Below are 12,960 nucleotides of genomic sequence, written 5' to 3' on the forward strand. Positions count from 1 at the left end.
TTTTATCTAACCGACATAAAATACTTCAAATTTTAGTCTGGGATAACTTTCTTTGATATCAAAAAATAACAAAAAATATATGCTTTCCGTAACTGTTAAAATTATTTCGATATGTCAATCAGGTAAATAGTTATGATTTTTTTTTCAAAAATTTCAACTTTAAACCGCTCTCCTGTAAAGTTTATTAAATGTCGCTTAGTTAAGGTTGCCTTTCAACCGTCGATATTATGTCCAGTAATCTCTATCTATGCCAATCGGCATAGATACTGGTTAACTCTTCTATTCCTATATATTTATACTAAATTACCTTCCGTCGCCTTCGTAGTATCTTTCTGTGGATCGTTTGTTTTAGGAATCTACTTATAATTGCCTCTCTTTTGAATATCGTCAATTATTTCGCTACCCATAAACGTATGGAAATACTTAATATTAAGTACTTAATATTAATTTAAGTGTCCCTAAGTACCCATACACACATCGTGTAAACTATGCATAGAATGTCGTAACATGATAGAATCGCATAACGTGAGAAATTTATTATTTTCTTAATTTAATTGTAATAAATGTATACAATTTTTTTACTTAATAATGCTCATTTTTGGCTTTGCCTTTGCCTTACTTTTGTTAAAAAAAAAAAAGAACGGTACGATGACGGTTACTTCGGTAGATCTACCATAATTATGTAATAGCAGATGGCGCCAAAAATGTGCGCGCGGACAAATAAAAAGCGAAACGAAGCAGCTCGTTACCGGGCACACGGTAATCCAATCAGGTTGATTCTCATTGACCCTTCGCGAACGAGCCCAGTTTTATACAGCTATAAAAAAGTGCCTACGTCAGATGATAACCATGTAAGGTAAATGTATAAACTAAATATTGTTTTGAGGGAAGAGAATTATAATAAAAATAGCCCTTTTTCCAGCAATATATATGTATATATATATATATATATTAGTCGAGCTCCATGCGATCGTCTTCTGAAAATCATCGTATATCGATGTCATAGGTCATAGATGAAGTTACCGTTCCATTTTCATTCCACAAAAAATGTTCCACACTGAGTGTTAATTATCTGATTTGAACCAAATGTAATAACTATGTCCGGCTCTCTTAAGAATCTTTGAGAGAGAAAAGGGTTATTAGTAATAGATAGCAATATACACTGCCAAGTCTATCTCCATGTAGTTTCCCCTAGAAACAGTCATGTTTTAAACTTGATAAATTCATCACAATAGGCCACATGATCTACTTTCACTCTCACCGAATACCAATAACAAAAGCAGAATTAACATTCAATATATCATCGATAAAAAAAAACTATACCTTGAAGCCTTTAAAAACTATATTGAAATAAGTTAATTAACTTGAAACAAATACTGTAAACAATTATAATTCATCGACGTCAGCATCATTATCATCATCACAGCACACATGCATTATATATTACTTGATTTTAGAAATCAAATGATCCAACCTCTACGATCGCATGGTAAATTAGTATAACTGGAACGCAACATTATTGTCTATTTCATCTGTCAGTTGTCAAAAGCTGACAGCGTCTGACATTGACAACTTGTGATATTTCATTTTGCAACAATTCACAAATTACAAATCCAAACCAAACATTGCACAAGAAGAAGTAAAGAAGTCTAGATCATGGCGTTAAGTTTTTTATCAGAGGGTGAGGCGCCCAGAGATTTTCGTGTATCATCCACTGAGAGTGATGGACATTACACCAAGTGCCTTCTGTGTTATACCGTGAAAAGAAATTTTTACTGTGCTGATTGCATTAACACGGGAAACTTCGTTCACTCGTCGATGCCTCATGCAGACAGGTGTTTGTTTTATCTATTATTGAAGTAAAATTTAGCGATTACTAACATCGATACCAGAATCATTATTGGCAAAACTACTTTGATGTTACATTAGCGACTATCTAAAAATTTTATCTTAAGTCATACAAAATGACGCGATGAAAAAAACACCATATGCGCAGTGTTTACAGCATGCTGCTTATTATGATTTATCTACAATTTATGAAATAAAGTGAAACATAATTATAATTAAGAAAAAATTATAAATTATAGATGGATTGGATTGATGAGTTAATTGTAAAATTATTTTTATCTTTTCATGATATAATAGATATGAATTTTTATTAGATTACATTTAACATCACATAGAAATAATTTTAGGTTAATCAGCCATCACTTGGTACTCTCTGCCTATCAATAACTATAAGGTTAAAATGTGTTTTAATCCAGTTAATTACCTTTCATCATCATGTAGGTTGTGATATCATAAAATTAACATTAATAATTTCATTTTCTAAAATAGAAAATATTCCAAATTTTCACTGTAAACAAAACTGTACATATGTATCATTACAAGACATCCATTTGTATACCATATCTATGACAAAATAAATCTTTTTTATGGAACATAAAATAACAAAGAAGCTGACGGCCCACCTGATATAAAATGATAATTTAATATTAACAACACTGTGGTACATAAATATATGTAAAGTGTTATACCTCTGTACCCTGTAATTTTACTGCCACATCTCAATGCTCAAACCAAAACACCAGAAGAAGACTGTACTTACTTGATTTTGTTTTTACCAAAAGAAAACTGTACAAAAGTCAATTGCTTGGGTACCTCTGTCACATTCGTGTTTCAACCGTAAAGCAATTGTGTTTGCATGGCTGTGTTTCGGTTTAAAGGGATATGGAGTGATACAGAAGAATACACCTGAGTCCTCAGGAATGGCAATGCATGGGGGGTATCATGGGCGAAACAGTATACCATGTATCAGTATGTCCATGATACTGCTCATGTCTATAGGAGACGGTTACCACTTTCCATCAGGTGGACCGTCAGCTTGTTTGCCATTCTAAGTTGCTAATGTTTAATATGTCAATTGTATTAGATTTTCAGAAAAATATGGTAAATTTCTAAGACTGAAAGCGAACAGGAAACATGTGCTAGACAGATGCGAGAAGTTACTAGCGAATAAAATACACAAGGACACTTTAATAACAGAAGCGAAGTTAGCCAAAGACAAGATAAACCTGTTGAAATTAGCCATAGAGCAGAGGAAAAACAAAATTGAAGAAAAGAGGAAAGTGCTAACTGAATTGAGGCAAACTAACAACGAATTAAGTTTGAAGTTACCGAGGTATCAGAAAAGAGTGGCAAGCTTGGAGAGTCATGCGCAAACTCAACAAATACAACTGCACGATAAAGTAAATCTGTACAGTGAACAGGCCGAGTCGTTGGCTGCCCTGCGACGCTCACGAATACGGCAGCTCAACAAATATATTTTTCCTGTATATGTCAGCTATGATATGAGGTAACTAATTGGGTACTTCCGTTATATATCATATCAGCCTTTAACTGTCCACTGCTGAATGTAAGCCTCCCCCTTGGGGGGTATTGCCAGTAGTTACCACACTTGGCAGGCGGATTGCCAACCGCAGTTAGGCTTTAAAGATGTTTTAAGAGGGATCCTATGGCCACTTAGTCACCTGTTACGACACCCAAAGGGAAGGGAGAAGTAACCTACTCTATGCTGGGACCACATGGCCAGTCTATTATACATATTATAGTCAGAATACTTAATTGATTGAAAATGTTGACTGGATAGTAAGTGTTTTCAACCGACAGAACGAAAAAGCTTCTCAATTCTGTTGTATTTTCCATGTTTGTTACCTTATAACTTTGTCAATTCTAAACTAATTAGAATTTTTTATATCTGAAAGGATCCTATTGCTAGCAATATACCCAACCAGGTCGACCTCCTCGCGGTTCCCCCTGGAAACTATCATAGTTAATTCCTGATGAATTAATCATGATGGGCTAACTGGCCTGTTTTCATTCTCATCTATCACCCTTCACTGGTGCTCCGCCAGCGTATTCCGTTAGCGCAGGCAGGGTTACCATACTATTTTCACCCATCAAAAAAAACCTTTAATTGTTTTTACAGCTAAACTAAAATATCTGTCTTTTAATAGTCTCACAGTCTGAGAATCAGTAAAATGCATGATATGAATAATTTTGACATCGAGTTTCTTGTAACAGTTCCCTTAATTGGACATAATTATCAACAATTCATATGAACAAGTCCATAAATCTCAGTTCAGAAAACTTCTAAATACATATTATACCTAATTTTTAACACTATTAGTTACATATTTCCTATTATTTTGCAGTGATAGCATAGAGGACATGGAATTTGTAGGCGAAGATGCTGAAGAGATGGAGCCGAAGAGGTCACAGCTACACATAGTGGCACCATGGATCAATACAGATGGCGATCATGCAACCATACAGTCTTGGGGTTAGTATACATTATAGTTTCGTACAAGAAAATGTCACTATAATTTATTTATTTATTCATTAAAATAATTATAACATTATGACAGCAAAAACCGAATCGATGTTATAAGTCTAGTGTGCTAACATACAAAATTATAATAAAGGTATTTAACCCGATTCTAGATATTTCTGAGCTGTTTCTAATATCTTTGGCAGTCTACTACTAAAAATATCAATGATGTTTATAATATAATAATATATAATGTTTTTTTTTTTTTTTTTAATGGGTGAAAATGGTATGGTAACCCCGCCTGCGCTAACGGGATACGCTGGCGGAGCACCAGTGAAGGGTGATAGATGAGAATGAAAACAGGCCAGTTAGCCCATCATGATGAATTCATCAGGAATTAACCATGATTGTTTCCAGGAAGAACCGCGTGGAGGTCGACCTGGTTGGGTATATTGCTAGCAATAGGATTCTCAGTCTCCATTACTAACAATCCCTTTCCCCCCAATATATAATGGTTAACCAACTGCAGCACTATATTAGCTACAAGGACATACCTGTAATGTAAAACAAAAATGGAGTCCTTGCAATAAAACAAAACATTTATTTCTTAGCTATTTTATAAAGGAGGCTGAGTCAGTAAAACAGTGTCGCCGTAGCCGCCACAGTGGATTTAATCTTAGCATTTTAATGTCGCAAACACGACAAGAACGGAGTATAAAGGGTTCGTGTAGGGGAGAAAAGGGATTGTTAGTAATGGGGATTAGTAGCCCCATTGCTAACAATATACAATATCTGGTCGCCCTCCTCGTGGTTCCCCCTGGAAACCATCGTGATTGATTTATTGTTAGATTCGTCGCGGTGGGCTAACTGACCTGCTTCATCGTCACATCGTTCAGTGTATACCGATAGCGCAGGCGAGTTTACCATTCCATTATCATCCATTAAAAAAAAAACCTTTTCTGTAGTATGAAAAACCGATTAATGAACCCAATATAAGGGTGGGATATGGCGAGAATTAACAGGGTACAGAGGAATAACATCTGAGTCCTCAGGAATGGTAACGCATGGGGGGTATCATGGGCGAAACAGTATACTCTGTTATGTCCACGGTACTGCTCATGTCTATAGGCGACGGTTACCACGTTCCATCAGGTGAGCCGTCAGCTTGTTTGCCATTCTAAGTTGTATAAAAAAAAATATTTATTCATAATATCTTTTTCAAATAATGATGAAGAAATGCTTTTTAATGCTTCATGACTCTTACATACAGATCATGCACTATGTGTTAATGCGAACAATTTAAATACTTTGGATTCATTGTAAATATTGTAACGTCCAACAAACTTATTGCCTCGTAAAAATAGTATACCTAATTCGTGTAGACAATAAGCATTTATTGTAGAAATAGTGGCCAGTGAAAGCAAGATTTTTTAAACAAAGACGGCCCATATCTGGCTAGGGCGTCCTTTATTTCCATACCTGACTTATTACAGGTACAAAAGTAAGGAAGTTTTACATGACTGTAAACAATGACAGACCGTCGTAAAGAAATGGTCGTCTTTGTTGCCCTATCATAACTGATTTTTTTTTTTTGATGGGTGAAAATGGTATGTTAACCCGGCTGCGCTAACGGGATACGCTGGCGGAGCACCAGTGAAGGGTGATAGATGAAAATGAAAACAGGCCATCTTCCTTATGAATTCATCATGATGAATTAACCATGATAGTTTCCAGGGGGAACCGCGAGGAGGTTGACCTAATAGGGTATGAATGAATGAATGAATATACGTTATTTGCATTATACAATATAGGAAATAAGCAAGACAATTTACAAACACAACGATACAATTGTATAAGTACAGTAATGCGGTCTTATTGCTGAGAGCAATCTTTTCAAGATAACCTTAACGTAACGGACTAATTGTTGTACAAGTAGGTACGATAGTGCTGTGTAATTAAAAAAAGCATCTTTTGCAAATTAGCAATGGGATTGTCAAACTCCATCGCTGACAATCCCTTTCTACCGCTAGCGTTCAAGTTGCTATGTTTGGTAAAATGTGTTGTGGCAGTGTCGCAAAACAAGGAGGCGGCTGGCGAGGCTGGGCCGGCGGCGCAGGCCGGGCGGCGCGCGGCGGCGGCGCTGGCGCTGGCCGCGCAGCTCGCCGTGCTGCTCGCCTGGACGCTCGACGCACGCCTGCCGCAGCCCATCGTGCTCACGTAACACATCCTCCAATTTTGTTTTTTTAATCGAATTTTTGTTGAGGCTTCAGTACACCGGAGTGACTATGCCAGCCTCATAGGAATTGTCTGAAAGTCATTCTGTCAGTCCGTCAGGGACACTTTTTGCCCACAGATATAGCCGTCTTGCATTGCGACTGCCAGGTTGACCCAGTATTAAATTGACATTACCGTTATATAATGGCATATCGCCCAGAATGTTTCAGATTAAAATTTCGGCCACATTCCACTAGCAAATATAAAAGGTCTTCCACTTTGTTTTTTGCAATGACGAACAAGCTGATGGCTCGCCTGATGGAAAGTTAGGAAATAACAGAGTACATTATTATGACCGTGATACCTTTAACGTTTTGCTATTTTTGAACACATTCTTCCCATTCCACAGTTCAAACCGAAACAATTGTTTCCCAGCATAAACATGAGTGAGGGAGATGTATCCATGCAAATGGTTTTTTATGCAGTTTCCCTATGGTAGTAACCTTCTAGAAGATAATTGTTTAATAGTTATAATTTCTGCGTCATCGTCGATGATCGACGCGTCACAGCAATTTTTTTGTCCTAGTAGTGGCTGTGAAGTACTAGGAGAACAGAAACGTACAGGTAGTCATTTCAATAGTATTTTTTCTTACAAAGAATATGTAAATGAAACCACATAACCAATGTTAATTGCTGCATACTTCTGCTCTCCTAGTACTTTCTATATAAAATAATAAAAAATATTTGAAGTTTGAACTCGGAAACAGTGTCCCCCAAAAGATTTTAATTTTCATGATAGAAAGCAAAAAAAAGTGTTTTTATTCAAATCAACTTAAATTTAAACATTTTTAAATAATCATTTAGGCATTAATTTCAGCCATTAAAAATTGGCAGGAAACCAAACTGTTTCTTTATTTTTTTTAAATAGAATTACATAAATTATTAATTTGTGTGAATATAAAGTACTACGTAGTTTATTAGATCAAAAAAAAATAAGATATAATTAGAACAAATTAATAAAATAAATCAGTTGCAAGGATCAGAGCAGGTCAGTCCCTGTAGCTAACACCTATTTACAATTATAATTGATAAGCCATAGTTATAAACCATAATCATTTAATCATAAACTTTAAAAATGGCAAAAAAATTTGCTACTAACTTTTCTACAGTCCAAATGTATTTGATAATTAAAACTTATAATTTTATGGCTAATGTTTTTTTTGGAAAAATGTTTAGTTTCATTCGTAGAATACTCTTTTAAAGGTATAATTTTGATTTCATATTTATCTATAAAAAAAGTATATCCAAATAAAAACTAGTTCTTATCAGAGGTCATTTAAAAAGTGGTCTAGCATGGTAAATATTAATTAACATTTAATTCATTATCCATTTAGTGAAATTATTATTTTTAATCAAAGTGATATCAACTGTGACAAATATATAAAATGTAATTTTCGCTCCCAATGACTAAATGTCGCACTCGCTGTAGAATGTGAAATATGATATATGGTTTTTACGATAAAAGCGAGCGAGCAAACACTTTGACGTAAAATTATAAAGTGTCTACACGCTCGCTCTGTACGACCTGATTTCGCCTCGCCGCTAGCCGAGCGCAGCCGATGGCTCACGAATAGATCCGAACGCAACGACTACTACCCGCGATTGAAGTTAGTATTCGTAGCAGTGTCCGAGACGTGTGTAACTGTGACGGTGATGGCGCGCGCGTGTCCGCAGCGAGTACTGCACGTGGCGCGGCGCGGGTGGCGCGGGTAGTGCAGGCGCGGGTGGTGCAGGCGCGGCACTGCGCACGCGGCGGCTGCGCGGCGCGTGCGCGGCGCTGGGCACGCGCGCCGCGCTGGCGCCGGCGGCGCCGCGCCGCGAGCTGGCCGCGCTGCACGCGCTCGCCGTCGCCGCCGCCGCCGACCACCCGCACCTCGGCAGGTAACGCGCCAACTACACTTCCAAATACGCTCCTAACTATTTACAAAATACCGCTTTTTACCCTAACAGAAGACAGGCGTGACAGATATGTATGTATGTATGCTTTGTTTATCCATCCTCATAGTCTAAACATTTTAAAAGCAGTATACATTAATCTGGCAATGAAATATATCAGTAATCATGTATATTACTCACAAAAAAAATGTCATATTTTTATCTAGTACCACGTTATTGAAAACGATCTAAAGTACATGATGACGTAACAAGGAAGTAAATCTATAAGTAAGTGTAAGTCTATCGTAGATATTCCTTTGGTAGCGGTGCGCAAATCCAAATGATATCGTTATACGAATAATAGTAATTATTAATTTTATTACTCGACCGCCTAACCAATAAAAACGTATGGCTTCTAAATTACAACATTGAAGTCCAACCTCAATAATTAAAGTCTAAATGAAAATCGAAATATTGACTTTAAAATTAAATTCTCGTAAATTTACATAAATACAAATATGTTTATGTACCTACATTAAAATGGTCTTCACAAAAAAAAACAGTTACATCATTCACTATAGCATTAAGATTTCTATGAACAAGTTGCAACCTCTTCTTACATATTATAAATACACTAAAGAATATTTTTTCCAGTATATTCATAATAGTATTTGTTAAAACCAATCACAACACACCATTTGTACATTTTCTTTTTTGGGAAACAGTAAAAATTTACAAAAATAAATACTGACCTAACTCGTGTATACCTCTAGATAATTGTTTACTTCCATGTGACGTCACTGACAGACGCCATATTGTCCAACAGTTGCATTATTCGGCGGCCTATCTAAATTGTACTTTTTATTCGCTATTCCTTGAAGAAATACTTATAAATAAGCACTTTTTAGAGGATCAATAAAAACCACTAAATAGTTTGAAAATATTAAATTAGAGAATCGTATATTTAAGTTGAATTATGTCAATTTATAGTATCAGTAAATTAATATTAACATTTTATATAAAATATAATGTAATGTTCAGAGTGGAGACATGGGCTAGCGCGGAGGTGGCAGCGGCGGGCGAGGCGTGGGCGGCGGCGTGGGCCACGCCCGACGACGGCGAAGACTGCGACCCGCCCGAGCACCTGCACTGGCCCGAGCCCGCCGAGGTACCCACCCACCGATCAACGTATAAGGAACTGATTGTCTAGGCGTATTCCTCCCATATATATCCTATAAACTACCCATATAGATAGATAGACAGATAGATAATTTATTTGCATTACTTACAGCACACAAACAACAATAGACATAGATGGCCAGTGAAAAAAGATAAAAAAATATATATACAAAAAATAATAACAAAATGCATAAAATAAGTAACAATTTTCCCTTCACGCGTATGCCACAGTAACACAAAATGGTCACAACTCAGCTTATTGCTTCACCCTAAAAACAGCAAAACACTGATATTCTGTTGTGGCCAAAAGTGAGCCGCGAAATTCCATAGAAAAAATAAGAAATATAGATAAAATAATTTTTTTTTTACAACTTAGAATGGCAAACAAGCTGACGGTCCACCTGATGGAAAGTGGTAACCATCGCCTATAGACAAGAGCAGTACCATAGACATAACAGAGTAAACTGTTTCGCCCATGACCCCCATGCGTTGCCATTCCTGAAGACTCAGATGTTATTCCACTGTACCCAGTAAATTCACGCCATATCCCACCCTTCAAACCGAAACACAGCCATGCAAACACAACTGCTTCACGGTAGAAACACGAATGGGACTATTATTTAATATTTTATATTCTAATTAATAAATAAATAAATGACAAATATAGTGATTGAGCTATGATACGAGTGTAAGTGGTGATCGTTTGCAGATGGAGGAGCTGAGCAGCACGCCGCCGGTGCCGGCGCCGTCGCTGGTGACGTCGGCGGCCGCCTCGCTCGCGTCCATGTGGCGCGGCTGGACCAAGTGACCGCCGCCGCCGCTACCGTCACCACCCGATCTCCTCCTTCTCACCATCCGACACTCGACCGTATCGTTCCGCAGAGAAGTTACTCGAAAGTACATATTTAGTTGTCAACTCGCAGCTTATGCTATAATATTTTGACTCGTATACGTCAGGGGCAGAGTTCTAATGCTCGGTTGGTTATTTGGAAACAATAGGACTTCACGAGCCGGTGGTCTACTCTCTAGATAAATGGTAAACGAAAATCATAATTATTTGTAACAAATATTGTCATATTTGTTACAAATATTGTCATATTTGTTACAAATATTGTCATATTTATTACAAATATAGTCATATTTGTTACAAATATTGTATATATGTGACGTAATAAATTGACAATCTATGGATACGTATATCGATATTTTTTTTTTTTATATTGATATAGATAATGAAATAATACAGACAGAAATTAACAAATAAGATGTACCTTTAAAAGTACTACCAGTCTTCAGCATCATACAATTATTTTTTTTAATGTATCCGTCGATAGATACATTGTCGCTCATACATTTAATAGAACGAGACAGCAACATAACGACATATTCTTACTCATTCTTCTGCGTGCACCAACGGAAACATCAATTCGTTTGCCACTTTTCAAAGAGAATAAACTTTTTCTCTGTGTATCCCTTTCGTCTACTTTCTCTTAGTGCAAGTTTCAATTTTTCAACGCACAATTATAGTTTAATTGCTCACTCTCGATACCAAACAGTTGCAGCTAAGACTGTTAAATTTGACTATTATTTTATCCGTAACAAACTGTTACTGTAAGATAATTAGAAAAGTATAAATTTTGATGTCAATCGAAATAATGTTGTTTTATCTTGTACAATGATTTTTAGCTATTGATATTTTATTATAATTAAATATAATGACGTGAAATATTATGTATCGAAATAAGCAAATATTTTTATTTATTAACTATGTCTTGTAAACGAATATTCAATATTAGACTTGTTGTCTATATACTTTGAACGTAACATTTTAAATTTTTTTTTTTATTTCGTTTTAACTCATTTTACATTTTTATATAAGGAAAGAATGAATGAAAACTCTTTGTTCCTCTCAAAGAATTATACAGATTATGTAAATTAATATGTACATGAAAAAAAATATTAATTACAAGAAGAGGCAACAATAGGCGGCCTTATCGCTAAATAGCGAAATTGACAGTAGTAAAATAATGTTGCCAGCAAAATTCTACTAAATTAGTAGATTCTTAAGATTTTAAACTTGTTGACCATATGATTTTAAAATATGAACTTACCCTATTCTAAATGTTGTCCTACATTATAGAAGCTGATTTGTTTAGTTTTCTAGACTATGGCAGTCTATCTGCTCGGCGTTTTTAGTGCCTTAGATGGCACTTTGAACTTCATAAAAATGTGTTATGTATAAGTAATAATATATTAAGTTCGTACCTAATTTTCTACGCATTCGTACCGTTCATACGGACGCGTAAACCATAAAAAACTTAACAGTACACTCAGGATCGGGCAATACCGGGCAATTGCCCGAAGCAGTGAAATTTATACTGAAGGTGAAGATGACTAGAAAAAAGTCTGAGAAATCCGCCTATCTATATTGTAAGGAATTCTTTTCCCCCTGTCAATGTAGCACAATATTTATAAGGTATCATTGTCAAGGGCAAATATCGTTTGCCCGGACCAGCAAAATAACGAGATCCGGCCCTGAGTATACTCTACCTACTTATTACTATGTACCCAGGGCCGTAGCTAGACCCAAGTTTAAGGTAGGGCAAAAGCCATATATGACTTCGGAAAAGCGGATCTGCTTAATTTTCTTGGGGCCTTTTATTTTAAGGTAGGATAAGATAAACTCCTCTACTAATAATGATAATAGAAATTCCAATCGTTATGTCGGTGAACAGTCTTATCCCAACCAGACTGGAACAACATCTCAGACGGTTGGGATTCCGAGGCGGCTCACTCCCGGGAAAGATGCAGAAAGCGGTGCTCTTAGATTATGTCCGCATTGTACGCCGGTTTCTCTCGCTGGGGCCCTGAACCGCGGCCGACTGTGCTTCTGCCGGGGGTTAGTTTGCCATCTCCTCTCCTTAAGAGGGGAGATGTGAATTTTGTAAAAAAATTAAAATAATAATAATATCCCCCCCCCCCCCCCCCCCACTTACCTAGCTACGGCCATGTCTTTACCTATTTAGAATTAGTGAGATTATTCATAGTGCAAAACATTACTGTCACGTCCAATTTAAATTCGGCTATTAATTGTATTAATGTATTAAAACCTAATACGGGTTGTACAGACATCGTTTTGTGTCTTAATTTTGTGTTTATATAATTTTGTGATTTACTTTTAATACACGTACTTTTTATACAGGGTGTGTTTATTTTATATATCCTTTATTTTAAATCCAATAAAACGAAAATTTTCATAAATTAAATTAAATATATTTTATGTTACAAAACTACTAAATACG

At 36.2% G+C, this 12,960-nt stretch overlaps 1 protein-coding gene across 1 annotated transcript; it reads left to right on the plus strand.

The window, feature by feature from the left end:
• The first annotated feature begins 1,586 nt into the window (after positions 1-1,586).
• Positions 1,587-12,859, plus strand: LOC113519509 (beclin 1-associated autophagy-related key regulator). Its single transcript, XM_052900814.1, has 7 exons — positions 1,587-1,835; positions 2,933-3,355; positions 4,215-4,342; positions 6,400-6,547; positions 8,279-8,485; positions 9,521-9,647; positions 10,368-12,859. The coding sequence occupies exons 1-7, from the start codon at positions 1,657-1,659 to the stop codon at positions 10,464-10,466; spliced, it is 1,311 nt and encodes a 436-aa protein (XP_052756774.1). The 5' UTR covers positions 1,587-1,656; the 3' UTR covers positions 10,467-12,859.
• The last annotated feature ends 101 nt before the right edge of the window (positions 12,860-12,960 follow it).

This window comes from Galleria mellonella, unplaced genomic scaffold (assembly GCF_026898425.1).
Source record: "Galleria mellonella isolate WM207_F2 unplaced genomic scaffold, CSIRO_AGI_GalMel_v1 utg654, whole genome shotgun sequence".
In the NCBI taxonomy this organism is placed as follows: Eukaryota; Metazoa; Arthropoda; class Insecta; order Lepidoptera; family Pyralidae; genus Galleria; species Galleria mellonella.